The following is a 26,654-nucleotide window of genomic DNA, read 5'->3' as shown; positions in this document are numbered from 1 at the left end:
GGTGTTTATAGAAATAGTATAGATCTATCACAGCTCAATTCCGTTGGGGTGGTTTTCTCTTTTTATTTTTGGACTTTTGATTTAGTCTCTGCTCTTTGTTATTACCTCCATACTTAACCAATTAATCCACTCTCGTCAATCTCCAAAAAGCTCTTGGAAATTAAAGAGTGTAAGGATTATCTGAGGAATCTCTCCGGTAAGAATGATGAGTTTGTAGAGAAACTTAGTTTGATTACAATGATTGAGTATTCCTTCGTTAGGTGTATCTCTGAATCTAAAAGACTTAAACACCATGAAGCAATGTTGGAACACTATAGTGATGAGTATCGAAGGTATTTCAAAGATCTTTTTGGGGTATAAAGCTTAGCGTTTCACTCGCTACCCTCGAAGATACACTCATTGGACGGTCGAGTAATATAGTTACACGGTTTGTCCAACTTTCAAATAGGCAGACAATTGCAAACAAAGCTGCCAAGCCTAAAAAGAAAACTTGAAACTGGAAAAAAAAGGTGTTAGATCAAGAAAGACATAGTCAAGAAGATATATATTTTAACCTAATCGGAGTTAACTCAATCTAGATTTACCAATGAAGTGTATTTAATAGTGAAAATTCCAGTACAGTATCCTACATTTGTCATCACAATGAATCTGAGGTGTGAGTTGTGGTACCTTGTTTTGTTTTTTTGCACTTACGAATTTTTCGTATTTGGATGAACACCCCCTATTGACATATCAATTCATTGTTGACTTTACAATAGTTTAGTTTCGTCTATGTAAGATTCTTTTTACTGATTTGGGAATAGTTGCTTCGGTTTGTCTAGCAACGATAAGACGGATATTATTGGATTTATACATCCCCTGAATTTTATTATTCCTTATCTCCAGCTAATAAGCTCAACACCTAACCCGTTTAATAAAAAAAAAAGTTCGTATGTGAAATAAAGTTAAGCATCCCAAGCCCTGTTTGGTATAATTTGTCCCCCCACACACACAATAAACCCCCCACAAAGATTTGCGGAGATTTGACTATCCCCGTTATTTTTCCGCATTTAGCAATAACTGCGAAAAATAATTTAAACTAAACTATAAATACCGCTTCACTTGCCTCTCTCTCCTCTTTTTTTGACACATGGACCCCCTTGCCTAGCCTCCCCTCTCCTGGCATAACCAACCGTCAACATGCTTAGCACAGTAGCTCGTATTTTATGGCTCCCCTACGTGGGAATCAAATCAGTGGTACAGTTTTACACCACGGGAACAATATATTCCGTCACCAATCAAGAATTTGAAGACTCCCTTTACAAAAATGTCCATCTCGCTATCATTTATCACATGTCCCGAGAAATCACTAAATTTGAATCAAAATATCTCATTCATAAACCAATCACAAGTATTTTCCTGCAATATCGCAACAATCCAATTGCTCAAGGATTAACTAACTTCGGAACTAAGTTCGATGATAATGGTTATTGGGTACACCAAATTCCAAGTAGCCAATCCAAAAAAGTTTTGATATACCTTCATGGAGGTGGTTACCAATTGAACATGACCGACTCTCAATTATTATGGGCTGCCACTATGCATTATGCCATTCCTAAAGAGTTGGCAAACCAGGTATCAATTCTTGCTGTCGATTATTCTCTTTCCATGTTTGATCATGTCTACCCAACTCAGTTATGGGAAACTTTAAAGGTATATAAGCACCTAGTTGAACTGGGATATAACGAGATTCACATCATGGGAGATTCCTGTGGTGCCCATTTGGCACTCTCGGTTGCTCGTGCAATCGCATATCCTGATGAAGCAGCAGAACAATTCTCTCACTTTCCGAAATTCCCGTTTGATTTCTCCCAGAGATTACCCCAGCCAAAATCCTTGCTTTTGGATTCACCATGGGTTGAACCATGCAACAATGTGAAACTTCCATGTGCTCATGGTGTAGATACGACAGGAGATTTGGGATCGCCTACATGTACAATGGGGGATAATTTTATTGGCGATAATTCAAAAGAATTAATCAACAATTTCTTGACATTCACAAACACAAATTATAACGACCATTGGGCACAGGTTGAACCTATAACCAATGGGAAAACTGTTATTCTTGTCGGTGAAAGAGAAGTTCTCCGTGATGGAATTGACAAATTCCACCATATTATAAATAAAGGTGATAACGTGGCTTATTACGTTGAAAAAGGAGGTATTCATGCAGCAATTGCATATGTTGAAACTTTGGATTATATGAGTAAAAGTGGGGGACAAAAAGTAGTTGATGGAAATTTGGGGAATAAATTTGGTATCACTTTGTTTGCTAAATATTTGCAACAATTTGCAAGTGAATAATCTTTTCTTTTTTTAGAGAAATATATATATATATATATTTATAAAGATCAAGTTTGTACTATTCTAGTGATGTGGGGTTCTCAATTAAATGTACATTGTGAGTGTCTAATATGATATTGTTAGATTCTCTGGTTGAATAAGTGTGTGATGACGAATATTGCCAAATTTAAAACGCCTGTATAAATTTCTACTACTAAATGAATACTGTGTATCTGAAAGAATCTATCAAGTTGAAGAAGGAGGTATTTGCAGAACCCCAGGATAAAAGAAAATCTAGCTCAAGTGGGACTACTCTTACAAATCAGATCAATTGTCGGTATATTGATGAACTGCAAGTTGTAAGTCCAAATGCAATATAATTCATTTAGAAATTGCAATTGATTTACGTTGATGCGAAATAATATATGTAGCCTTGGAATTTTGGGCACAATCTTACATATCAATAAAAATTAAATCCTATATGGGCCAATTTTTTAAATAGGCACCCATCTTCGGTTTTTCTCGGTTAAGACTATATGATATCTCGAAGTTGTATCTCTCTGTCTTAAAATGTTGGTACATACAATATAATAAAGGTACATAATTCCAAGAAATGTAATGTGCATGGAATAATATCTTTTGATGAGGCGAATTTCAAGTTGCGATGATTGTTTTTTTTTCGGATTATTGCTCCCAGAATATTCAGGTTCCGAACACAGTTTTTAACCGGTTCACCTATAATAAACAGTTGCCACTTCGGGCATACTTGTAAATAGATCCAATATACTATTTGTCTTTCCATGCTTGTTTGGGGGAGACTCAATAAGTTCTGTAATATACTCTTTTCATTATTGGTTGTACCAAACGAATGCAATTTTGAAGTAAATTGGAAACATTTTACAAGAAGCAATTGATATTTTCATACAGCTACCACAGTAACATCTACGAGGTGCAAGAGATCTAACTCCTGACTCTGGCACGCTTGCATGATCAGATAATATTAGTCTAAAAATAATTAGGTGTCACCAACGAAATCAATATATCAAATCTGGATAACGGAACCCAAAAATAGATATTCCCTACTCCGAAACCATCTGATTAATCCGTAAATCAACACTTCTGGCGAATGACATCATCGTGCACTGTCTTGAGAAATCGTACGTCATTCATAGATTTGTGAAGAAAAAAAAATACAGATATGATGTGACAAAACAATATTATATAACAGCTTAATATAATATTCCACCAAGAAAATATCATTCTGGTTGTCTCCTTAAGTAAACAAAACTTTTCCAATGCAACAGAAGCGCAGTCCACTTTTAAACTTTTGAAGTTTTAGGGATTATAAATTTCAAGTCACAGACGCTTTGACGCCTCTATAAAATTTGTTCCGCTCCAGAAGTACCATCATTGCTTGAGTTTAATGTTTAATGATCACTCATGATACACAATGATGCGCGCATTTTGCAGCCTCAAGCAAATAAAAAATAAAAAAGTACTTAGAAAATATAAAAATATAAGTGATCAACTATCCTAAAGGTCATCACGATCTTCATCACGATCTTCATCATGAATAATATATAAAGGGAGGCAAATGTGCTGATACTTGGAAATAAAAAAGCTTGTGTCTAACAGCAAACAGTATGCAACAAATTTTACTACTTTTTAATTTACTTATCTATGCTCTCGCATTCCCAGTTCTCACTGAGAACAAATTGGTGAATGTTACCTTGAATGATACGTTTGGAGATTTAAACATAACCATGCCTGCCCGGTTGGATAATCTTACTAATTACACCGTGAATATCGAAAATGTTATTGACAACGATCTTTTGAACAATTTTAAAGATGACTTCATGCAGCTGGTGAAAAACAACCTTACTCAAAATGCATTTTCAAGAAACTCAATACAGGATGTTATAACTAGAGATGACATTAATACAAAATTGAGAGATCAATTCATATTCAATATTGATATAGATATGCCTAATTCTCCATATAATAATCAAGGGGGATCTGAAAGATGTTGGGTTTTTGCTGGTTGTAACGTACTCAGAAATGAAGTAATTAGAAAATATAATTTGACTACAGACTTTCAACTTTCTCAGTCTTATGTGTGGTTTTATGATCAGTTAGAAAAAGCAAATCTCTTCCTTGAAAAAATGGTGATCCTAGCAGATGAACCATTTGATGAGGTTGAGTCTGATTTACAGAAACCAGTTGATGGTGGGGGGTTTTGGGACAATTTCGCAGCTTTGGTGCTTAAGTATGGATTGGTTCCTCATGACGTGTTCCCAGATACTTATCAAGCAATAGACCCACTGACGTTAGTAAATGTTTTAACATCAAAGCTTCAAGAGTTTGGTCTTAAAATCCGGCAATTGGGTCAAGAGAATCCCGATCAAGTTGATGATTACAAGGAAGAATGTTTACAAGTTATTTATAATATTCTTGCATTGACATTAGGAACCCCTCCAAAACCGGAGGAGGAATTCACATGGGAATTTGCGAATACAGATGGTGAAGTAACTAGTTTTAATACTACAGCGCTTGACTTCTATGAAGACCACGTTGACTATAATGTCACAGATTTTTTTGTTATTATGAATGATCCAACAAAAGAATATAATAAATCATACGTGGCTAGTGCGTCTGGTATGGTTAATCATACTGCTGCCATCGGTGTCAACGTTGAAATTAAAAAAATGAAAGATATAGCTATTGACATGTTGAAAGATGGAAAAGCTGTTTATTTCGCAGCCAAATATGACTTCAGTGTGAGTGAAACTAAAGGTGTTTTCGACACTGAAATTTTTGATTTTTATTCTGCCTTTGATTTTGAATTGAATTTGGATAAGAAAGAACGAAAACTCCTAAGTATTGGTGCTAATCATGCCATGGTCATTGCTGGTGTTCATATTGACCCAAATACCAATGAGCCTGTTAGATGGAAAGTTCAAAATTCGTATGGTACTGAGAAGGGACATAATGGTTGGTTTTTGATGACTGATGATTGGTTTGACGAAGCTGTCGATCAAATTGTTTCAAGTAAAGACTATGTCAGTGATGAGATTTACGATATTTGGACTAGCGGAGAATATTACGAGTAGTGAGCATAAGATTATTTTTATACTTGACTATTTTTTAATTCATTGATATTTACGTATTAATGCAGCACATAACCATGGCTGCGAAAAGTAGAATCTGAGCGCAATAAAATGTGAGTAAATGCAAGCGATCAAAACCCTTCCCTTGCTAGATATATAATAATATAATTTGGATCATGATTAATTACACAAAATCTAACTATAATTATTGCAGTACTATAATTCAATAATCATTTCTGAATCAACAGACATGTTTCTAAAAGCAGATTAATAGACAACAAAAGCAAATAATTGCAGGAGCAATATATATTTACCTATGGGCTGTTGCAACCCCATTGAATAATGTCTAGATTGTTAGCACCCTGTATATTTTGTAAAGCTACTAACCATTCCTTGTTGTAATCAAATATAGAGATGTGTGCTCGGTAATTTTTAATGCCCAGAAAAAAAAAAAGAAAAAAAGAAACGTGTTAAAGTAATGAGATCACGTCACAGTACGAATTTTCATGCCTTGTTTTCGTAAATACTTCTATGAACATTTAAATGAGTCGAATTCTTCAAAACTGACCGGTAAATTTTGTTCACTTAACGAGAATTAACTTCTGGCATGATGAGTGCTGATTTTTTTTTAAAAGTCGTGACGATACCATATATCGTGGCCAGAATCACATTTGAATACTACACATACGGTACCCCTTATTCAAAAACTAATAATGAATTTAAAAACTCTCTCTACAAAAACTTGTTACTTGCCATTGAATACCATGTGTGTGGGAATTATAAAAAGCAAGACATGAAACTTGTATGCTACCAACCAATCGAAGATCTCTTTGCCAAATATAAGTCACTGTTACTAACTGCGCAATTAAATAATTTTGGTACAAAATTTGATGAACATGGCTATTGGATTCATCAAGCAGAAACCAAGGATAACGTATTGGTTTATCTTCATGGTGGAGGATATTTGTTGAATTTATTTGACTGCCAATTGGTGTTTGCTGGTGCGTTACATTATGCCTTGGATGATCATACCCAAACCAACACTTCAATTATGGTTCTAGATTATTCATTAACAATGTTTGATAAAGTTTATCCTACCCAACTCTATGAAGCACTTGTTAACTATAAGAACTTGGTAGTTGGTGGATATAAATCTATCTCCTACATTGGTGATTCAGCAGGAACCCATCTTGCTCTTGGTGTTGCTAGAAGTCTAGCATATCCCCATGAAATTATCTCCCAGTTCACAAATTTCCCAGAATTCAATTTCAGTGCCGATTTTTTTAAATTAAACGAACAAGAACAACTCCCTCAACCAAAATCACTCATTTTAATTTCACCTTGGGTACAACCTTGTACACCTCCATTAGTTCCCAACCGCCGTGGTATAAATACTTGGGGGGATCTAGGCGCTGAGGATATAACTTTGGGTAATTTCTTCCTTGGTAACAACAATATTCATTTGATCAATAATTTCTTTACATTTACGAATACCAATTTCGATGAACATTGGGCTAAAGTTGAACCGATCAATAATGGCAACACTATGATCATCGTTGGTGAAAGAGAAGTGTTGCGCGATAGTGTCGATGACCTTTACGAAATTATTAATAAATTGGGCACAATAGAATATTATGTGGAAGAAGGTGGTATCCATGCAGGGTTGGTATATGTTGAAAGCTTGGATTATTATGGTGATTCTGGAAGTAAGAAAGCCATCCGTGGTGATTTTAATAATAAGTATGCATTTAATCTTGTTGCTGATTTCCTTAGTAGAAGAAAGTAATTACTCTAAACTATAGAAAAACTTATGTCTAATGAAATATTTAATCTGCTTTGTAAATTAGATCTAAATGTAAAAGATTCTCGGGATACCATTCTCTCCTCTTCTAAATGAAATATAATGATATGGTAAGTTCTATTTTTAGACTGATTTCAATAAAGGGGGGGGGAGGGTTTTAATTGCTTTAACAAACGAAGTTTTAGATGAAACGAGGGATGTACACATTGTTAATGAGATCCCTTTAGCCTCTTACATCATACCACATCATACCACCAGAAACTTACTTTTATTGCTATTTGAAAGTGTCTGGTGGTGGCTATACGACCACTTTTTTTTTTTCAAATGGAGAATGCGGTTATAATTGCCGAAAAGCAATGCCCACAACAAAGAGATTACATAAATGTTGGTGTTGAACTTGGTACATAGTTAACCCTTGCTTCTAACAAGGCTGTGTGTATATATTTGTTGTTTTGGCTTTTGAGACTTTATCCGTAGTATCCGCTTGTAAGAAACGTGAATTCTATCTCTTGCTAAGTCCTATTCTGCAATTTTCCCAACTTAATAATATTTATTTTTTTTTCAACTACTACCCCTAGATCACAAAGGGAACATTTTCTGGCTATTACACCCCAACAATTCAAATAATAATTTAGACCCTCCTTCTTTCCCCACGTTTATAAACTAACAGCTGTTAATTTCTACAAGATTATGAAAAAGGAAGGTTTCTTAATTGATTCTACTTTTTATCTAACCAGTCAAAAATAGTGGCAGTATCGGTAGGACGGTGCCAAGAAACGATAATTAACCTGTCAAAATCTCCCCTCGCTTTGGCCCGTCTGTTCTTCCTCAAAAGATCATTTCTTTGTTTATGCACCAACGGCGTCATATTGCATAGACAAATTATCATCAATTTTTCTTGGGTTTATGGAATAAAAAATAATTCTTCCCCAGCTTTTATCATTCCGAATATTTTCCCAATCGCAATTACAAGTTGTTCAGATTTCATATAATTTACTGGAAATACGGAGATTGGATAACAATGATTATTACATCCCCCTCATTTATTGAATCGGGTAAAAACTATAAATAGACCAGCTCTCACTCAATTAATGTAGATATTCTAAACTCTTTTGGATTCCTCATATCAAGCTCTGTTTTTTTTTCGCAACCTTTAATCGATCGCTTTTAAAAAAAAAGAAAAATATGAAATTATTCAACTTAATTATCTTAGCATTATCTGTCAATGCAGCACCTGTAGTTGACAGTTCCTTCACTACCAAGACCCCTACTGATGTTACTAGAACTGCGGGTGGTCTTGTCTTGTCTGATGGTAGCTTTCGTACTGCATTATTTGATTTCAATGGAGATCTTACTTTATCAGTCCAGACCTTAGATCCCAATGAGAAGGATATCGGTCCAGCTCCACTGGGTTCATTAAATGTCGGACAAGTATCTGATGGCCAAGTTAATCAAATTTCTGATGGTCAAGTGAATGCTGCCAACCAAAAACCTGATGGACAAGTCAATGCAGTTAGTCAAATCTCAGATGGACAAGTTAATGCTGCCAACCAAAAACCTGACGGTCAAGTCAATGCAGTTAGTCAAATCTCTGACGGCCAAGTCAATGCAGCTAGCCAAATTTCTGATGGTCAAGTGAATTCTAATCAGGCACAAGATGGTCAAGTCACTGCCCTGGGTGGTTTCTCTAGTGTGTGTGTCTCTGGTAATTCTCTTATAGTCAAATTATCCAATGGTATTCTCACTGATTCTCATGGAAGAATTGGATCTATTGTTGCCAATCATCAATTCCAATTCGATGGTCCACCACCACAGCCTGATTCCCTTTTTGCTGCAGGTTGGAATATTTACCCTAGTGCTCAGGGTCCACTTTTGGCTCTTGGTGGTCAGTACATTTTCTGGAGATGTGCAATCCAAGGAACAACATTCAACTTATACGATGCTAGTATTGATAACAAATGTGAGAAAGTTGTTATTCATTTGTTTGCTGTTTCTTGTTAAGTGAACCTTCCAAAGGTGCCACTTCTAATTAGTCATTTATTGTCGATTTTAGTTTATTTCGTATTAGTTAGCATTACTTTTGACCACTAATCTTGTGAATTGCTGGTCTTCGTTAATAAGCTGCTTCCTCTATTAATACATGCATGTTCTATTATTATTGTTTTTTGCAACTTTTGTAGTCACGCCAAGACAAGAATTAAACGTCGGATTACTCATCCTGATTTACATCGTGTTTGATGGTAGAACAGTAAAGAACATTTTAGAAGTATAATTGACCCGTGTCTACCCGAGTGCCTTTGTTTATACTAGTGTTTTTTTGTCTGCATATTTTTTTTTTTGCAGTAAGCAAAAATAAAAGAAATTACCTTATAGGATTCCCAAACCCGTGCCATGTATTTGTTGGGTTATTGGGTCATGCCAGTACGTAATAGGGGATAGCAACTCAAAAGAAATTATGAAATTAATGACCCAATTGACGTATATGGATTCTGTAAACTGATAGTACACCATAGTAGTAACATTAACATTGTTGAAAACTTGGGGAAAAGGCTCAATTAAATAGGCTTAGAAAGACACTAGCTATTTCCTTCAATTATACTAATAGGCTGTTTGTCAATTCTAATTACAGCCGAGAGATATTTTCTAGGATGTAATTACCCTACCCCTCTATATTGTGGGGAAATTCATGGTTCATCTCGGTTGACAACTGGAGCAACGTTGATGCCAAGCATTATTTTGCAAATGTCAAGGTCTCAACAAATGATCTTACTCTCTTTGAATTTCAATGTGGGTGAGGAGGGGGAGAGTTGGAGTACCTTTCTAAAGAGATGGCTTTAATAATAGAAGTAGAGTTGTGTATATTGTTTACTATGTTAATACTATTGTAATGGAATGCCTAATTATACGGAAATAATATCGTGCGTGTAAAGGAAAGATCTCCGATCAAGGATCGTTTGTTTTCATTTTCTTTTTGCAACCAATTTTTAACAATGACCTGAGAGAAAATACAAAAAGTAAAAAAAATAAAATAAAATAAAATCACATATCTGGTAACCCCACAACCAAAACCAGACAGAAAACATACCCACATTCCAACAAAACCCCTGAAAATAAACAGACACTTACAAGGTGGCAATTATTCTCCCATTTCTGGTCTATAAATATGAGTTTAATTTCCTTCGTTTCTTTCAATTTTAAATTCTTTTCTCCATCAAGTTCAGTTTCAAAACAACAAAACTTGAATTCCTCTCTCAAAATTTACACATAATGAAGTTTTCCACCTCTGCTGGTATCGGTTTAGCATTGTTCTCAATTGCTCATGCTGGTTATATCAAGGATGCATGGACTCCAAAACCCCCTTCAGATTGTTATGGTGCAAGTGATGGTGCTGTTACCGATGTTAGTTACAAATTTGAATTAACTGTCAAGGTTCTTAGTAATAATCAAAAAAGAGGTCATGAAGGGTATGTTGGTACTACTGTTACTACTACAGCTTTAACCACCTTAATTACTACCGAATGTTCAACCTCTACCACCGCACCACCACCACCACCTCCTCCTCCTCCTCCACCACCTCCACCAACCACCACTACCTACCCTGAAACTTGTTACACCCCAGTTGTCACACAAGAGCCAGATGGCCAAGCTGAATTCCCAGATTTTACTATTCTCCCAGATACTCTCCCAACTAACACTGCTGTTCCTGATGATGATGATGTCATTTTCCTTAAACGTTGGGATCAACAAGGCTGTGGAAAGGATAAAGATGGATTCTACCATACTTGCATCACTAAGAATGCTTTGCTCTTAAACTTACACGATTCTATTCTTACTGATGCTAATGGAAGAATTGGATCCATTGTTGCTAACCATCAATTCCAATTTGATGGTCCACCACCACAACCTGATTCTCTTTACACTTCTGGATGGTCTATCATTAACCAGGATGGTAATTACTTGTTGGCTCTTGGTAAACAAACTGTCTTCTGGGAATGTGCAGCAGGTGGATTCTTTAAGTTATATGATGCTTCCATTGGTGCTCAATGTAAGCAGGTTGAGCTTGTTGTGTTGAAAGCTGATTATTGCCAGAAATGGTAATTTAACATGTTTGGTATGATCTTGCAGTTTAATGTGTGTTTAATCCTTGTTTGTTTTTCTTCGGTTTCGTGCTTTATTTTATTCATTTCGGCATTGTTTGTTATTTATGTTCATTTGTTTGGTTTAAATCTTGATTGGTTGCTAGTACTTGCTGTATTTTCTTGGAAGTATTTTAGCATTCCTAATTTCAAATTTTGTTGATCTTTCGGTTATATTAGTTGAAGAGTTCAGTGTCTGTGACTAGCAATTAATATCATTTCTTCTATTTATTTTCCTCTATTAAACACACAAAAGTTATATCTTGTATATATTTATAGGAATTAACATACTGCATTTGGGGGAAACAAATAAAAATATAACCTTGTAATCATTATTACGAAATAAAATTCTAGGTTCTTCAAATTATTTCTTCATTTTAATCATAAACCCCCCAGTTTAGTATGTATCTGGCTATTTTTCTTGTTGAAATTTTTGCAATGATATGCTTATCTAGCTAATTAGGTTAGATACTTTAAAGTTTCGGAGAACGGTTGCAATATTTTTGTGGAAAAATTGCAAAAGATGGCAGAAATTAAACCACTCTAGAAACTTCTTTTAAAAGTAGAATACATACTAAAAAAAAACTCTATCTTATTTAAATAGGATTTATATACTAGATAAGAAGATTTACAGAGCATTAAATACATCTATTATCAAATAAATTGCAATTTAATCATCTGATCACGTGAATTACTACAAGGCTGATTTTTAAAACCAAAGAAAATATTTTGAAAAAAATTGGGTTCTATGGTCTAGTGGTATGACGTCTCTCTCACTCAGAGAAGGTCTCGAGTTCGATCCTCGATGGAACCATTACTTTTTTTTTCAAATATATTATTTATAATCAAATTCTGAATTACAAAAAGTTTATCAGGTATAAATAAAATCATTATTTTTTTTTATTAAACAACCAATATATATCCTATAAAAGCGTACACAACCCAAAAAAAGAATAAAAAAGTAACTATCTTTCAACCTAGTTTTCTTCGTCATCATCACTCTCTTCACTACTGTCATCATCTTCATCAATGTGACTTCCACTTGCACTATCTTCATCGTCATCTTCTTCTGGATTAACTTCTGACCACTCCACATAATTCTTATTAACAATTTTCTTACTGGTAGGCAAAACCATAGGATCAAATGGAAAATAAGCTTCCAAATCCAAAAATTCTTGTTTTTGCTTGAAGTTACCTACGGCTGAAGGTAAATTCATTGATCCATTTGACTGTAACATTCTTTCTCTCTTATTATGTTCAATAATTGAATAACAATAACATACATTCAATTTGGTGGCCAATTTAGCAAAGATGTAAACCACGGTCTCATCACAAAACTTCAATGGGTTGAATTTGGCAATGATTGCACGTTGGAAGAACTTGTCCAAGTCACATTCCCATTCAGAACCACTTGATTGTTTGGTCTTAAAAGAACCAGATGGGGTATCAATTGTTGGTAAACTTTCTCCATTTTTGAAAAGAGTATCATGTCTAAAACAGAAAATATAAAGCAATGCTTGGAAAGTGGCATAGAACAACTTGAATCTTTCCATACCTCCAACTTGCTTGTTATCATTACGACGACTTGATTCAATATCGGCAATTTCACACTCTCTTTCTATGATATATTTGTCCAACCATCCAACAAGATAACTAACAACAAACACAATTTGATGACGGGAAAGTTGTTTGGCTCTAGCAATATAAGACGACAAATATTGAATTGCTTTCAATCTCTTTTCCAAAATTTCTTTAGGGTTAAATGCAACATCAATAAGAAGAACCAAATAAGAATCAGCCAATTCCGGATGATACTGGGAGATATGGAACAACACAAATTGAATCAGCTTAGTGAAATGGGTAGGCAAGATATGACTCTTGAAAAGGGAAGTAATAGTATTGAATAAATTAACTCCATTACCGTTATTCAATTCGTCTTCAGTAAAGGAGATTTCAGTATTAAGCAATAATTCATTCATTATGCTATCCAACTTTGAAACCAAAACTTTGATGTTAGTAGTTGAATTAACTGGATCAACCATATATTCAACTTCTCCATCCATTTGATCATCATCTTCATCATCATCTTCATCCTCATCTTCGCTATCGGAGTTGTCGTGAATTTCCACGTTTAATTCGATATCACCATCTTCATCCTCGCCATTGATTAATTCTTCAATCTCATCGTCATCCAAATCATCCAACTCATTTTGAAGTTCCACATCCAATTTAATACAACATTCAATAATCAACTGCCAAATACCAAATTGTAATTCCGGACAATAAGACACAATATGCAATAAATTGTTGACATAGTTAGTCAACTCAGTGGTGGAAGAAGACAAATGATGGGGGAAATTCTTTTGCAAAGTTTGAGGAATGGTGTTTATGCAAGTAGGGATATATCTTATTATTTTGCCCAAAATATCGTGATGATTTATAATAGACTGTTCGCGATGGTTAAAGGAATCAAATTCACTTATGACTTTAGTAGTCACTTCCAGTAAGTATTTGGGTAAGGTTGACACCAAAACTGTTAAGAAGTGTGAATATAAATCTATGAACGTAGCATAGGAGGTGTCTTGTTTGAAATCATCTTTAATATCCAACCACCTGTATCGAAGGATGGCGAATATTAAATTATGACATGCTTTATTATCTAATCTAGATACATTGGATATAAGACATTTGAGCACAATAGTAAAATGTGCCAAATTTATAGCATCGGGGTTTCCCAATGGTAAACTGATCTTATCAGTCAAGGTATTTATTTGCAAAGGTTCATTCTAAATTGAGTTAGTAATCACTGCGACTGGGGGGAGCACACATAATCAAGGTTCATTGATTCAAACAAAAGACATACCTTTTCCAAAGACAATAATGCAGATTTTACATATGCAGAATACATTTGTTCAGAAAATGCGGTACTATGCTTATCAAAGTCATCACCTTCTATTGACTTGAGGTCAAGATTTGTGGTTGCCTCATCCCTTATCTTTGATTTCTTGATCACTCCTTCTGTGGTATTTGTATCAAGCACTCGTTTTCTCGCTATGGGATCATGTAGTGACATTATCATTATTTAAGATTTAACTAGTAATTTAGTCCGATTTGTACTGGTGTGTACGTGCTGAAGGTTGTAATCTGATGGTAACGAAGAAGTAGAAAACTTTTTAAGAGAAGAGATGAAATTTTTTTCTTTTTAAACTTTTTTTTTCCTTAGGGGGGGGTAGAGGAAGTGCAACACAAAGGGCTACTGTACATTTCACGCGAGGAGACAAAAATTTAACGAGCCACAGATTTGAAATGGGGGAGAGGGGGGATGCTCGACTACAACTTTGATGTGGCTCTAAAACGCGTTGTTTGATCTAGAGGGATCACTTATGATATTTGCAATATATATATAACGATATGTTTGGCAAGGAATCAATTGGAATGCCAGTTCCTCCATTGTTTCAAAAATTTATTTACTTTTGCTACGTAACAGGAAAATGTCGTGGGGCTGAAAATGTCTTACTTACTTAAAGGGAAAGTTAGTTGATAAGGGACCAAAAAAAAAAAAGATTTAGACATTTGCTATTTCTGCCTAACAAAGAATACATTATTCCACCATTGGTACCATGACTTCTACCATATTAATCCAATTGCACCCAGTTGTGCTTTTCAATATATCAGATATCATATCGAGAGAAAATAACTCGCCAGTAGGAGTTTTATTGGGTCATGCTGAAGGCGAAAATTTAGTAGTTAAAAGTTCATTTGAAATCGTTCAAGATTATGATGCTGTGGATCTCGAATACTTATACAAGAGATTCAATCAATTCAAGGTGGTATTTCCTCAATGTAAAGTAATAGGAATATACCAAATTTTAGCAGAGGATGAAGGATCTAATGACTTAGTTGCAGATGCTTTTACCATTTCAGTTGTACAACAAATTCAACAGTTTGTGTCTGCTTATGAAATACCAACTGATGGTCCCTTATTTTACACCATATTTGACAAAAGTAACTTGAAGCACTATCAGCATGGAACTTCAAAACTATTCAAGTCTTACACATTTGAAACCTCACAGCCATTAAGAACAATTATTTCAACCACGGATACTGAGAGCATTGCCGCCTCAACAATTCAAAAGAATAAAAACTATTTTGCAAATTCCAAGGAGAAAGAGTCAAGAATCCCCCAGAATATTCCTGTTGCTAAACACACAGCAGAACTTACAACCTCATTGAACCAATTGCAAGAAAGAGTAGTAAAAATCCTTACATATTTGGAACAAGAACGGGGTCTTCCCGAGACTAGAGAAGCCCGACAAGAAAAGATAAATATCGAGAACATGATTGTACATTTATCCAACAAGTTAACTTCATTCAAGCAAACTTCGCAATCTGGTTCTGACGCCATTACATTGACAAAACTTCAAGCTTCAAATTTGGCACTTCTTACAAAACAGCTAACTTTATTGGAACAACAAAAAGTCGCTACAACAAAATCGATATTAAGCAATGACCTACATCATCAAGGCTTAAATAGATTTGGATAATTATATATAGTTTTAACAGAGGTTAACTGGTTATACATTTATCTGTAATGAAGAGACGCTCAGAAACGAAAAAAAAATAACCATAATTAAGAATTTATAAATTTTCAACTTCCAACCTTAAATAACAGGATAGTGTATAAAAGTATGCTCCTTAAGTAAGATTAGTTAATAAGTTGTGACAAAATTTATAAAAAAAAATAATGACTCCGACGCGGTTCGAACGCGTGCATCTTTACGATAGTAGAACTTGAGTCTACCGCCTTAACCACTCGGCCACAGAGCCTGTTTTTTTATTTTTGTTTTTTGCTGGAAATATACTCCGAGTCTTGTATACGAACGATTGGATTTGTGCGAAGCCTAAGGTGGAATTGTGTGTACTGTGATCGCACAAGATCTCAGGTTCCCGTTTACCTTCTTCACTTAATAAAAAAGACATTACACCACATTTGCGGTTTTTAGACTTAATGAAGATAAGGTGGAGTATCAGAAACTTATTCGGATGAATATAACATTGTATAAAAGTACCTCTTACCTCTCAACTATTTATCAGATACAGTATAGATAAAGTATTAGAGTGTCGTTACCCCACAAGGTGGTTAGGAAGGATATAGATGTGAAGCTAGACGAGAGAATAATATTTAAATGGTTGGATTTTCCCCCAAAGTCATTTCGGGTTTGTTTAGGTGGAAAAAAAAAACTTGATTAATCTAATTTTAGATAATACATACTCGTCATACTCTTCTTACTTTACTTACTACTATTATCTATATTAGAAAGGACCTACAGGAGAATCTAATATATTTATTCTATAATTAGGTCCTTAGTAGTAATCAATGTTTACTCTGAATAAAGATCCAAAAAGAATGTATAAAAACTAAATATGTCTTCAGCAGATTGACTCTTATTTATAGGCAGTACCGTTAATCTCCAAAACCATGAACTTAAAGCAATTCAACGGATAATAACTTAAACAGATACTGATGACTATACTTGAGCTAAGGTCGCCATCGATCCTTTAGATCCGGATCACAGTTAATACTTTAGACCGATTCAATCCCGCCGGAATCTATTACAATGATTCACCTTCAATCACCAAACTAATTATTTCATATCAATAAGCACCAAGCCAACCAATTCTATACAGACTAAAGGTTCGATAAGAACTAAGTTATTCTGATGATATGTCCTGGTGTTTGGTTTGTTTATTGGATTGTTTTGAATTAGTTAATAGCATGGTTTGAATTGTTCAGTTTATATTAATTATCTCTACTTGAGGAATGGGATATGTCATTATGTGTTTGGTTGTTCATAATTAAATGTATTGGTTAGAGCTTTGGGAAATGATGTTAGCAGTCATTATCGAACCGTACCATTCTAACTAACTTTTGCCATTGTTGCAAGGATATGTAACTTGATTGGTTTAAGGGGTTAAATACGTTTTTCTTTAGTCAAGATTTTCTAGTTTTCTTTATTTAACAAACCGAATATCGTTATCCGTCTAAGTATTCGTTCATTGTTATCTTGTTATTCCACAGAGACCCAAATTATAAAACATATTTAAGTTATTCCTTGGGGTTTCAGATACTGTTGCAAATACACGTGATAAAATATCAGATGACAGTCGATATTGAATAATATCAACAATTGACCATATATTCTGCAATACTATTCTATAAGCAAATTGTTTAGGTAAAAGTAATTTCTTGCGAAGACCTCCTCGTATAATAAAGTTAATTCTAATTATTGAACTATTTGTGACATTATTAAATGGGAACTTACGAAGTAACATTTAGAATGCTGGATCTTTCTAACGTCGCACACTGGGGTCCAATTGAAAATGACTAGAGATCTGATTAGTCTACTTTTGTCGTTCACAAGTATTTTTACTATTCCAATTCCTTACTGGCAAATGTATTTGAGAGAATGAAGTACTAGATTATGCCTTTCAATTCCAGCGTCAGCAGGTTAAGATGTCTACATATTGATCTTTTTTTTTTTTTTGAAAATACAATGATATGCTGACTAGTACTACAGCTTTTAATAAATACTTGGTTAACACCAATAAAGTGTCTGTGATATAACAGCAATATTTCTAAGTAGATTCTACAAGTTCTTAAATTGTCAAAGACTTCAAGAATTAGAGGTGAACATACAAAGATCAAACTTTATAATTCATAATCGCGAATATAGACAAATATATGCATTTTAATGGTAATACTTCAGCTTAAGCACTTCCAAGATAGAAATCCTTTTGTAAGTACATCCAAATTGAACTGACTGAAGCAACAATCAAAGGACCAGCTAACCCTTTCCCCAACTTACAAGTCTTGTAGATCAACCATTCACTGAAGAAATGCCATCCAGCAACAAGGTAAGTGAATTGAACTAATTCATAAACTGCCTTATTAGTAACATTGTAAGCACCATAAAACCTGACAATTGAGGTGATCAAGGTCCATGTTCCAAAAGTACGAGCACTAAGGTGTGTCACTTGGGGTTGAGATGGTTGGGAAGGAGAAGATTCATTTTCATAAACACGCTTGGTAAGTTGAAGATCTTTCGATTGGTATGTTTGGTATGAGTTAAAAATCGAAACAATCGAGATAAAGAGAAGCCAATATGGAAGCTTCCCCCCTTGTGGAGTGGTGTATGGTAATAAAGATTGAAAGTATTCGATCATTGTGCGTAGATCAAGTGTAGAAGTGTTTATGTAAAAGTACCGGAACTTTTTCACTTTTTTCGTTGTTCTCGGAACGATCGTAGAGAATTGCTACAGAAATTTATGTAAACTTTCATGATACGTTATAATTATTTAAGAGAATTTAATATAAAAAAAAATTTATAAAGGCAAGAAATCCCAACAAAATTCAATTGCTTCAATGTTATAAGCAGAATTGTTAGCTATTGCAAACAACTAATCATAAAAAAAAAAGGATAAAAACTCCAAAGAAAGTGGGCAAGTAATGCGAAAAACCTCTAATTAACAGTAGTAGCTGCATCATGACTCTTGGTAGGATCTTGAGCTTTCAATACGTCTACAGCAGGTCCTAACAATCTTTGGAACCCCGACTTTCCTAAGGTTGCCACAATAACATTGTCTAATGCTTGGACTGTAGCCTGTCTTGGTAAATCATTCAATAAAGCAACTTCACCAAAGTAATCACCTTTGGTTAATCTTGCAAGATGTCCTCCCAGCTGACTGTAAACATCACAATTACCACTTTCAATCAAGTAAAAGTTTTCCCCTTGATCACCTTCAGTAACAATTTTATCGCCAGCATGGTACATTTCTGTCCATAAAGCATCTGCTAATTTGGAACGTTCATGATCAGAAAGTGATTCCAAGACTTTAACACCCTTCAAGAAATCTTCGTACATCAATCTTCTGTTGAAAGTACCTTCTAATAAGATACGACGGAAAGTTAAACGATCCAATGCCCAACATGTAACATCAGTGGCAGCAATAGCGGTAGCTGCTCTTGGGGCATTATACATCAATGCCAATTCCCCAAAGGAAGAACCTTCACCACTGGAGTTGACTTTAGCATCGTTAACATAAAAGTCAACAGTTCCCTTTTCAATGATATAGAAATAATCACCTTCATCCCCTTGTTTAATAATAACAGTGTCTTTTGGGAAATGTCTAGATGACAAAGCAGCAAGAACAGTTCTCTTAGATTGAGCATCCAACTGCTTAAAAAGGAAATTGTTCTTTAAGTTTTGTGCCAAAGTTGCTTCTTCTTCAGCAGATAAATTATTAACTGGAGGTTTCCAACTTTCGGATTTCAATTTGGCAGGGTTTAATGCTTCTGCAGACACGGAAGTTCTTCTATTGGCATTGAATGCAATGGGTATTTTACCTGCTGGTTTAAATGGAAGAGCCGATGGATGAGACGAGGATTCACCGTTTGGAGATGAAGGATCAACTTCCTTTTGAATCTTAGAAGAAGAAGAAGCGGTTCCATCAAAGTTACTCTTGAAAAGAGAACCTGCTGGTTCAGAATTGGCAGATTGAGGGGCTTGAGTTGATTGTTGAGGGTTGAAATTGGAAGCTGGGGCATGTGGGTCATCATCATGGTTCAGATGAGGATCGTTCAATCCGAATGGCGACTTGAAACTTGGTTGTCTATCTTGTAGAAATCCTATCCCGGAAGCATTAAGACTGATATTAGTAACAGGAGGAAATAAGTCAATACCAGCTGCATTTGCCTTGGCTTGTTGTTCCCACAAGTGAGTTCTTTGTGCTTGCAATTTGGAGTTGAAATAGTTGGCACAGAACTGTAAAATATCAGTGGGGTTCTTGGTAAGAATTTCCCTTTGCAATTGAGACAATTCCTCTGTTATGAATTGCTGCTGTTGTTGATGCGACATGGACGTATGTTATATATGGATTTATTTGATGGATTTATTATTGGAAGGTATGTTTATAAATAAAAGTGAAAGGTGAAACGGCAACAACTTGTGTGGGAATGATTTTCCTCTCCTTAATTTTTTCTGGCCAATTTTTTATTTTTTTTTGTTCGCTGTGGGTCAAGATTATGGCTGAGTTTGTTAGGACAAAACACCGTAGTATACAAATGGTACAAAAAAACTAATACAGCTGTTTTAGAAAACTCTCACAGAGAAGAAGGAGAGGAAGAAAAAGGAATAAAGAAAATTAATTAGTTCAGATGGACGGAGGGAGGAGAGAAGATTTGAAAATTGTTCTGTCGTATGGTCAACAGTCAATAGAAACTTCTCCCTGCCGGAAGAGCGGGGGTGGAGATGGAGACATTTCTGTCAAATGGAAACTGTGTCGTTTTTTTTTGTTTGCGTGCCTAATTAATTGAAAATTCCATATTACCAGTAGCCTAATTTAAGATAAATTTTTTGTACCAGGAGGGGGAGAAAAAAAATTAAATAGTTACAAAAGCATCGAAGCAAACAGAAAGATCGAATTAAAAAAAAATTCCACATACTTCACGAGAGATCACGACAAAAGCCTTGACAATGTACACCCACCCCAGAACGAAAATAAAAGTTTGGAGAAAAATGCTCAACTGTTTTGTGACGTTTTTACCTAATTAGTGCAAGATTTCGATTTTAGTTTTTCTTGTTCTGGTAGGCGCAATTCACGTGACCTTTTGAACACGTCACATTTATTGGAAATTTTGTTCTTGGAAATTCTATGAGGTATAGAAAAATGGCTATATGCAGTCCCAGCACCATAGTAAATGCTGCGTTGTCAACAAATTAACTGTTACACGTAATGATTCCGAAAATTTTCAAATTATAAAAAGGCACATTCAACCTCATTTTTATTTTCTTCCCAATTCCTCTTCTTCTCCTCGCTAAATTTAGATTTGTCTTCTGCTGCTTATCCCCGTAGCGTTTAGCAATCTTATACATATCATTATTACATCCGGCTTTGCAACTTACTTTCAAGTAACGCAAATTTCGAAGAGGACTTATCTACAACTTTTTCAGAAAAAGAAATAGAAAATAATATCCAATCATCATATACAAACATAACCCAAAAAGGATATTCATATATTTATATTAGATCAATCTCCTACCTTCCCGCACAATTAAAAATTTATAGATCAAGATGTTGAAGAATTTCCAATCTTCTTGGTTGCCACGTATTGGGTTGCTTTACGTGGCGCTTGCCCTTATAATACCATTGTTGGGTTCTTCCAACAACGTTTTTGCCGTTGCCGCCCTGGCTGATGACAACGGTACTGAAAGTTATGGTACTGTTATTGGTATCGATTTAGGTACCACTTATTCCTGTGTTGGTGTTATGAAGAATGGTAAAGTTGAAATTTTGGCTAACGACCAAGGTAATAGAATTACCCCATCCTATGTTTCCTTCAATGATGAAGAAAGATTGGTTGGTGATGCTGCTAAGAATCAAGCTAGTTCCAATGTTAACAACACTATTTTTGATATCAAGAGATTAATTGGTTTAAAGTACAATGACGAATCTGTTCAAAAAGATTTGAAGCATTTACCATTTGTTGTTGAAAACCAAAAGGGTAAGCCAGTTGTTAAAGTTCAATATGGAGGTGAACAAAAGACCTTTTCTCCAGAAGAAATTTCTGGTATGATTTTGGGTAAGATGAAGAGTATTGCTGAAGAATACCTCGGTAAGAAGGTTACCCATGCCGTTGTTACTGTTCCAGCTTACTTCAATGATGCTCAAAGACAAGCCACTAAGGATGCCGGTACTATTGCTGGTTTGAATGTTTTAAGAATTGTCAATGAACCTACTGCCGCTGCTATTGCCTATGGATTAGACAAGGGTGACAAGGAAAAGCAAATTATTGTTTATGATTTGGGTGGAGGAACCTTTGATGTCTCCTTGTTGTCTATTGAAGGTGGTGTTTTCGAAGTTATGGCTACTGCTGGTGATACTCACTTGGGTGGTGAAGATTTCGATTTCAAGGTTGTTAGATACTTGGCTAAGCAATTTAAGAAGAAGCATGGTATTGATATCACTTCTAACCAAAAGGCTATTGCTAAGTTAAAGAGAGAAGCTGAAAAGGCCAAGAGAACCCTTTCTGCTCAAATGTCCACTAGAGTTGAAATTGATTCATTTGTTGATGGTATTGATTTCTCTGAAACTTTATCCCGTGCTAAATTTGAAGAATTGAACCTTGCTGCTTTCAAGAAGACCTTGAAGCCAGTTGAACAAGTTTTAAAGGATGCTGGTGTCAAGAAGTCTGAAATCCATGACATTGTTCTTGTTGGTGGTTCTACTAGAATTCCAAAGGTTCAAGAATTGTTAGAAGCATTCTTTGACGGTAAGAAGGCATCCAAGGGTATTAACCCAGATGAAGCTGTTGCTTATGGTGCTGCTGTCCAAGCCGGTGTCTTGAGTGGAGAAGAAGGTGTTGATGACATTGTGTTGTTGGATGTTAACCCATTGACCTTAGGTATTGAAACTTCTGGTGGTGTTATGACTACTTTGATTAAGAGAAACACTGCTATTCCAACCAAGAAGTCTCAAATCTTCTCTACTGCTGCTGATAACCAACCAACTGTCTTGATTCAAGTTTATGAAGGTGAAAGAACAATGGCCAAGGATAACAATAGATTAGGTAAGTTCGAATTGACTGGTATTCCACCAGCACCAAGAGGTGTTCCACAAATTGAAGTTACTTTCTCCTTGGATGCCAATGGTATCTTGAAGGTTGAAGCCATGGATAAGGGAACTGGTAAGTCCGAATCTATCACTATTACCAACGATAAGGGTAGATTATCCAAGGATGATATCGACAGAATGGTTGAAGAAGCTGAAAAGTACGCCAAGCAAGATCAAGAATTGAAGGAAAAGATTGAAGCTAGAAACTCATTAGAAAACTATGCTCATGTCTTGAGAGGTCAAGTCAATGACAAGTCTGAAACTGGATTAGGTTCTAAGTTATCTGAAGAAGACAAGGAAACTTTGGATGATGCTATTAAGGAAACCTTGGAATTCATTGAAGACAACTTTGACTCAGCTACTGCTGAAGAATTTGAAGAACAAAAGCAAAAGTTAATGGACGTTGCCAACCCAATCACTGCCAAGTTATACGGTGGTGCTGAAGGTGGTGCTGGAGGTGCTGGTGCTAAATTCGGTGACGATGAATCTGATGATGAATTTGATCATGACGAATTGTAAGTGTCTCGGTATTATTAAATTATTGTTTTTATATTATTTACGTAGATAGCTATATAATTTGATATTATTAATTAGAAACATAGCAATAATTGAACAAGGAGAAGAGCAACATGTAAGGGTTATTTACAAGCCATAAAGCAATAAGCATAATTATCAAGATAAACACGTGACCAGAATAAAACCGATTATTTGTATGGTTAAGAAATGAAGGTTTCAGCTTTCGTAATTTGTTCCTGAAAAAAAAAAAAGATCGAGCTAAGCAAAAAAAAAAAAATTTTAATTTGATTATTGGGTTACGTGAAACAGACTATACCGACCTACTATTAGCATGGCGAATAGGAAGCTACAGAAGTATGTAATATCAGTTAGAATTTTAAATGTGCGTGGCAGTATAATAAAGATGATACCATGAGATTGGACAATTTAATGCTTGAAACATTGTTGTATTAATTAAGCTTCGGTCATTTGCTGTTACCTATTTTTTTTAATGGAATAACTTACTAACAGTTCACTAGGGATATTGAAATTATATTCAAAAAGATCCAGGAGGGATTGCATGAATTCCACTACCATTATGACCGTTACGAGAGCATAAACACCGACGAGGACTCTGATAATCAACGAGAAAAGGAAAAGTTGGAAGGTGATCTTAAAAAGGAAATTAAACGATTGCAGAAATTCCGGGAACAGATCAAAAATTGGCAACTGAATGACGTAATCAAAACTCTCGGACTACCGGGGAATGCCCTTGGGGTAAAACTAAACGACAACAAGAAACTCATCGAGGAAGCCATGGAGATTTACAAAGATGTCGAAAGGCTGTCTAAGTTGAAGACATTCTCCAACCAGTCGATCATGATGGCATTCATGGATAGTCAACATGGTGATGACGATGACGATGATGACGAAGATACTGATGAGGAATTTTTGGAGCATATCGATAGCAGTGACGAAGATGAGGAAGAAGATTATGCTGACCTACCCTCGGATGCTATTGAAGCCATACAATATCTCAAGGACACCATAATACAAATTAGAGACCTGACTCAGAAATTGAATCATGAGTATGAAAAACTAGCGCAAAAGAAGTTGCGAAAGAACAACTTAACTACTATTGAAGCCAAGAAGGAAAAAATTCAAGCCACCATTGAAAATAACAAGTTCCATTGTAAGAAGATTTTGAAATTGATCAGACTATTGAAAGCTAATCGAGTGAATGAATTTGGATTAATATGGCTACTAAAGGATGATTTGGATGAATATGTTAGTTCTAATGGTGATTCCAACTTTTCAAGTGAAACAACATTGTATGAAGATATATTCAACCTGATTGTAGCTGCAGATCAAGATTATTCTGAAATTTATGAAGAAAAAGATGACGATTCTCAAACTCTCGACAGTACTACCAATGGATCTATTCTTTCTGAAACCAACAGCCATCCACAAAAACTCAATGGTCATGCCGACGCGCCCCAACCTAGGCAACAATCTCAGCAGCTGGCGCACCCCCTTCAGCAACCTCCTCAACCACAACTCCAACAGCAACCCAACAGTCCCGATCTTTCCAGTCCTGGTATTGTAAGAACGTTGAAACCAGCGGCAACTCCTTCCAAACCTGTTGGTAATTTGAAATGGGCCGCTGCAGCCGCAGTTGGAATACCAGAAACGTCCACAACAAAATCAAGATCGCAAGAACCAGAGTCAAATGGAAGTCATCAACCTGACTCATCTCCTACCCACAGGAGTAGTGTCACATCATCGTCTTCACCAGAACAAGCCAAGGTTCAAGCAGCAGCACAACAACAACAACAACAACAACATCAACAACATCAACAACATCAACAACAACAACGACCTTTGGTTGTTGAAAACATCAATCTTGACAAATACAAAGCAATTGTTCAAAACTCATCGTTACCTAAGACTGAAGTTAATTTATTTTCTGATATGAATTTGATTCGAGTCCCACCAGGTATTCAAGATTTGGTTATTTCATTTGCATCCAAGAGAAATCACGATGAATGTAAATTATTAGTGAACTCGACCGAGTTTAATCAATTTACTACCCCGATTCGTAAAAAGTACCTTCCGAGTGTTGTTCAACCCTTGAACTTATCGTTCACTCCGGGATTCAGACACCCAACTCAATTAATGAAATTTCAATCAATTTGGAATCAAATTAGAGCCACCTATGGATTTGAGAAATTAGTCAATGAAATAAAATCCTTGGCTAGCCAGGATAAACCTGACAATGCAGCCCTTGTAGCCGAATTGACCTATGTGCTTTTCTATGGGTTTTATTATGGATTGACACCAGCTGAAAATTTGATTGCTGAATCATATTTGTTTGACTTGGGTTGGAAACCTTATAAGGCTCAATTAGATAACAATTCTTCATCACCACTTCATATTTCATCACCTACTGTGAAGGATGATTCCAAATCAGCTGCCCCAACCGGTAGTTATTGGTTTAAGAGAATTAAATTGATATCTGAAGGTACCACAGCTAATCCTGGTTTTGAATTTGGTGATTATCAAGTATTTGATTTGAACTTTTGGGAAATATTTGTTAGGTATGGGTTTAAGTTTGATTATACTCTTTGTCAATTTAACCCATCAACTAGTATTTTCTAGTAGTGTTGTTTTGTTTTGTTGGATGTTTTTTGTATATGCTTAAATAAAATCGTAAATGGTGTCTGACTGTAAGATTGGATCACTTGAAGTTAAAATATGCTGAGTTGTCTCATATGTTGAATTGGCAACTCCGTCGTCTGAGAATATGATGTTGTTATCGTTGCTCCCTAGAATTTCGGACTGCATACTCGACGACAGTAACATGTCTGATTCTTCCTCTAACTCCTTCTGTACAACATATGTGTATGTTTTACCGTTTCTGGCAACCAATTTAGGCATGTTGCCTTTAAAAATCAGACAGTTTGGAATAGAAGGTACGTCAATGTATTGTTCTATATCAGGCAAGTAGATATCGAATTCTTTCAACTTTGAAGGTTTCAATCTTTCTTCAGCAATTATCTGTTTAAGACTCTTCATTTTTTGCAACAACCTTTCTTAAATAAACTGAACAAGTAAAACAGAACA

General features: G+C 35.3%; 11 protein-coding genes across 11 annotated transcripts; 8 read left to right on the top strand and 3 right to left on the bottom strand. All coding sequences in view use genetic code 12, as the record gives it.

Moving 5' to 3' along the window:
- Positions 1-1,179: 1,179 nt before the first annotated feature.
- On the top strand, positions 1,180-2,343 carry SPAPADRAFT_50429 (Arylacetamide deacetylase; the record flags this gene model as incomplete). The annotated part of the gene is made up of 1 exon (XM_007375013.1): positions 1,180-2,343. One exon carries the CDS (start codon positions 1,180-1,182, stop codon positions 2,341-2,343), a length of 1,164 nt encoding a protein of 387 aa, XP_007375075.1.
- A 1,742-nt stretch (positions 2,344-4,085) lies between these two features.
- On the top strand, positions 4,086-5,432 carry LAP3 (bleomycin hydrolase; the record flags this gene model as incomplete). Its single annotated transcript, XM_007375012.1, has 1 exon — positions 4,086-5,432. One exon carries the CDS (start codon positions 4,086-4,088, stop codon positions 5,430-5,432), a length of 1,347 nt encoding a protein of 448 aa, XP_007375074.1.
- A 490-nt stretch (positions 5,433-5,922) lies between these two features.
- Positions 5,923-7,744, top strand: SPAPADRAFT_60897 (uncharacterized protein; the record flags this gene model as incomplete). The annotated part of the gene is made up of 1 exon (XM_007375011.1): positions 5,923-7,744. One exon carries the CDS (start codon positions 6,037-6,039, stop codon positions 7,213-7,215), a length of 1,179 nt encoding a protein of 392 aa, XP_007375073.1.
- A 623-nt stretch (positions 7,745-8,367) lies between these two features.
- SPAPADRAFT_60896 (uncharacterized protein) lies at positions 8,368-9,387 on the top strand (the record flags this gene model as incomplete). Its single annotated transcript, XM_007375010.1, has 1 exon — positions 8,368-9,387. The coding sequence occupies one exon, from the start codon at positions 8,416-8,418 to the stop codon at positions 9,229-9,231; it is 816 nt and encodes a 271-aa protein (XP_007375072.1).
- A 1,626-nt stretch (positions 9,388-11,013) lies between these two features.
- SPAPADRAFT_151845 (uncharacterized protein) lies at positions 11,014-11,664 on the top strand (the record flags this gene model as incomplete). Its single annotated transcript, XM_007375009.1, has 1 exon — positions 11,014-11,664. A coding segment is annotated over one exon (315 nt), but the record flags the coding sequence as incomplete, so codon positions are not given.
- A 596-nt stretch (positions 11,665-12,260) lies between these two features.
- On the bottom strand, positions 12,261-14,521 carry RRN3 (rDNA-binding RNA polymerase I transcriptional factor; the record flags this gene model as incomplete). The annotated part of the gene is made up of 2 exons (XM_007375008.1): positions 12,261-14,152; positions 14,230-14,521. 2 exons carry the CDS (start codon positions 14,437-14,439, stop codon positions 12,344-12,346), a joined length of 2,019 nt encoding a protein of 672 aa, XP_007375070.1.
- Positions 14,522-14,957: 436 nt separating this feature from the next.
- Positions 14,958-15,978, top strand: SPAPADRAFT_60893 (uncharacterized protein; the record flags this gene model as incomplete). The annotated part of the gene is made up of 1 exon (XM_007375007.1): positions 14,958-15,978. One exon carries the CDS (start codon positions 14,987-14,989, stop codon positions 15,908-15,910), a length of 924 nt encoding a protein of 307 aa, XP_007375069.1.
- A 2,156-nt stretch (positions 15,979-18,134) lies between these two features.
- On the bottom strand, positions 18,135-18,590 carry ERG28 (Erg28p; the record flags this gene model as incomplete). The annotated part of the gene is made up of 1 exon (XM_007375006.1): positions 18,135-18,590. The coding sequence occupies one exon, from the start codon at positions 18,588-18,590 to the stop codon at positions 18,135-18,137; it is 456 nt and encodes a 151-aa protein (XP_007375068.1).
- A 104-nt stretch (positions 18,591-18,694) lies between these two features.
- Positions 18,695-20,375, bottom strand: BCY1 (cAMP-dependent protein kinase regulatory subunit; the record flags this gene model as incomplete). The annotated part of the gene is made up of 1 exon (XM_007375005.1): positions 18,695-20,375. One exon carries the CDS (start codon positions 20,279-20,281, stop codon positions 18,887-18,889), a length of 1,395 nt encoding a protein of 464 aa, XP_007375067.1.
- Positions 20,376-21,632: 1,257 nt separating this feature from the next.
- On the top strand, positions 21,633-23,647 carry KAR2 (Hsp70 family ATPase; the record flags this gene model as incomplete). Its single annotated transcript, XM_007375004.1, has 1 exon — positions 21,633-23,647. One exon carries the CDS (start codon positions 22,011-22,013, stop codon positions 23,553-23,555), a length of 1,545 nt encoding a protein of 514 aa, XP_007375066.1.
- Positions 23,648-23,859: 212 nt separating this feature from the next.
- NOT3 (CCR4-NOT core subunit) lies at positions 23,860-26,459 on the top strand (the record flags this gene model as incomplete). Its single annotated transcript, XM_007375003.1, has 2 exons — positions 23,860-23,906; positions 24,071-26,459. The coding sequence occupies 2 exons, from the start codon at positions 23,884-23,886 to the stop codon at positions 26,187-26,189; spliced, it is 2,142 nt and encodes a 713-aa protein (XP_007375065.1).
- Between the last annotated feature and the right edge of the window lie 195 nt (positions 26,460-26,654).

This window comes from Spathaspora passalidarum, assembly GCF_000223485.1.
Source record: "Spathaspora passalidarum NRRL Y-27907 unplaced genomic scaffold SPAPAscaffold_3, whole genome shotgun sequence".
NCBI classification, from domain to species: domain Eukaryota; kingdom Fungi; phylum Ascomycota; class Pichiomycetes; order Serinales; family Debaryomycetaceae; genus Spathaspora; species Spathaspora passalidarum.
Note: the sequence above shows the minus strand (reverse complement) of the source record. Positions and strands in the feature narration are given on the sequence as shown.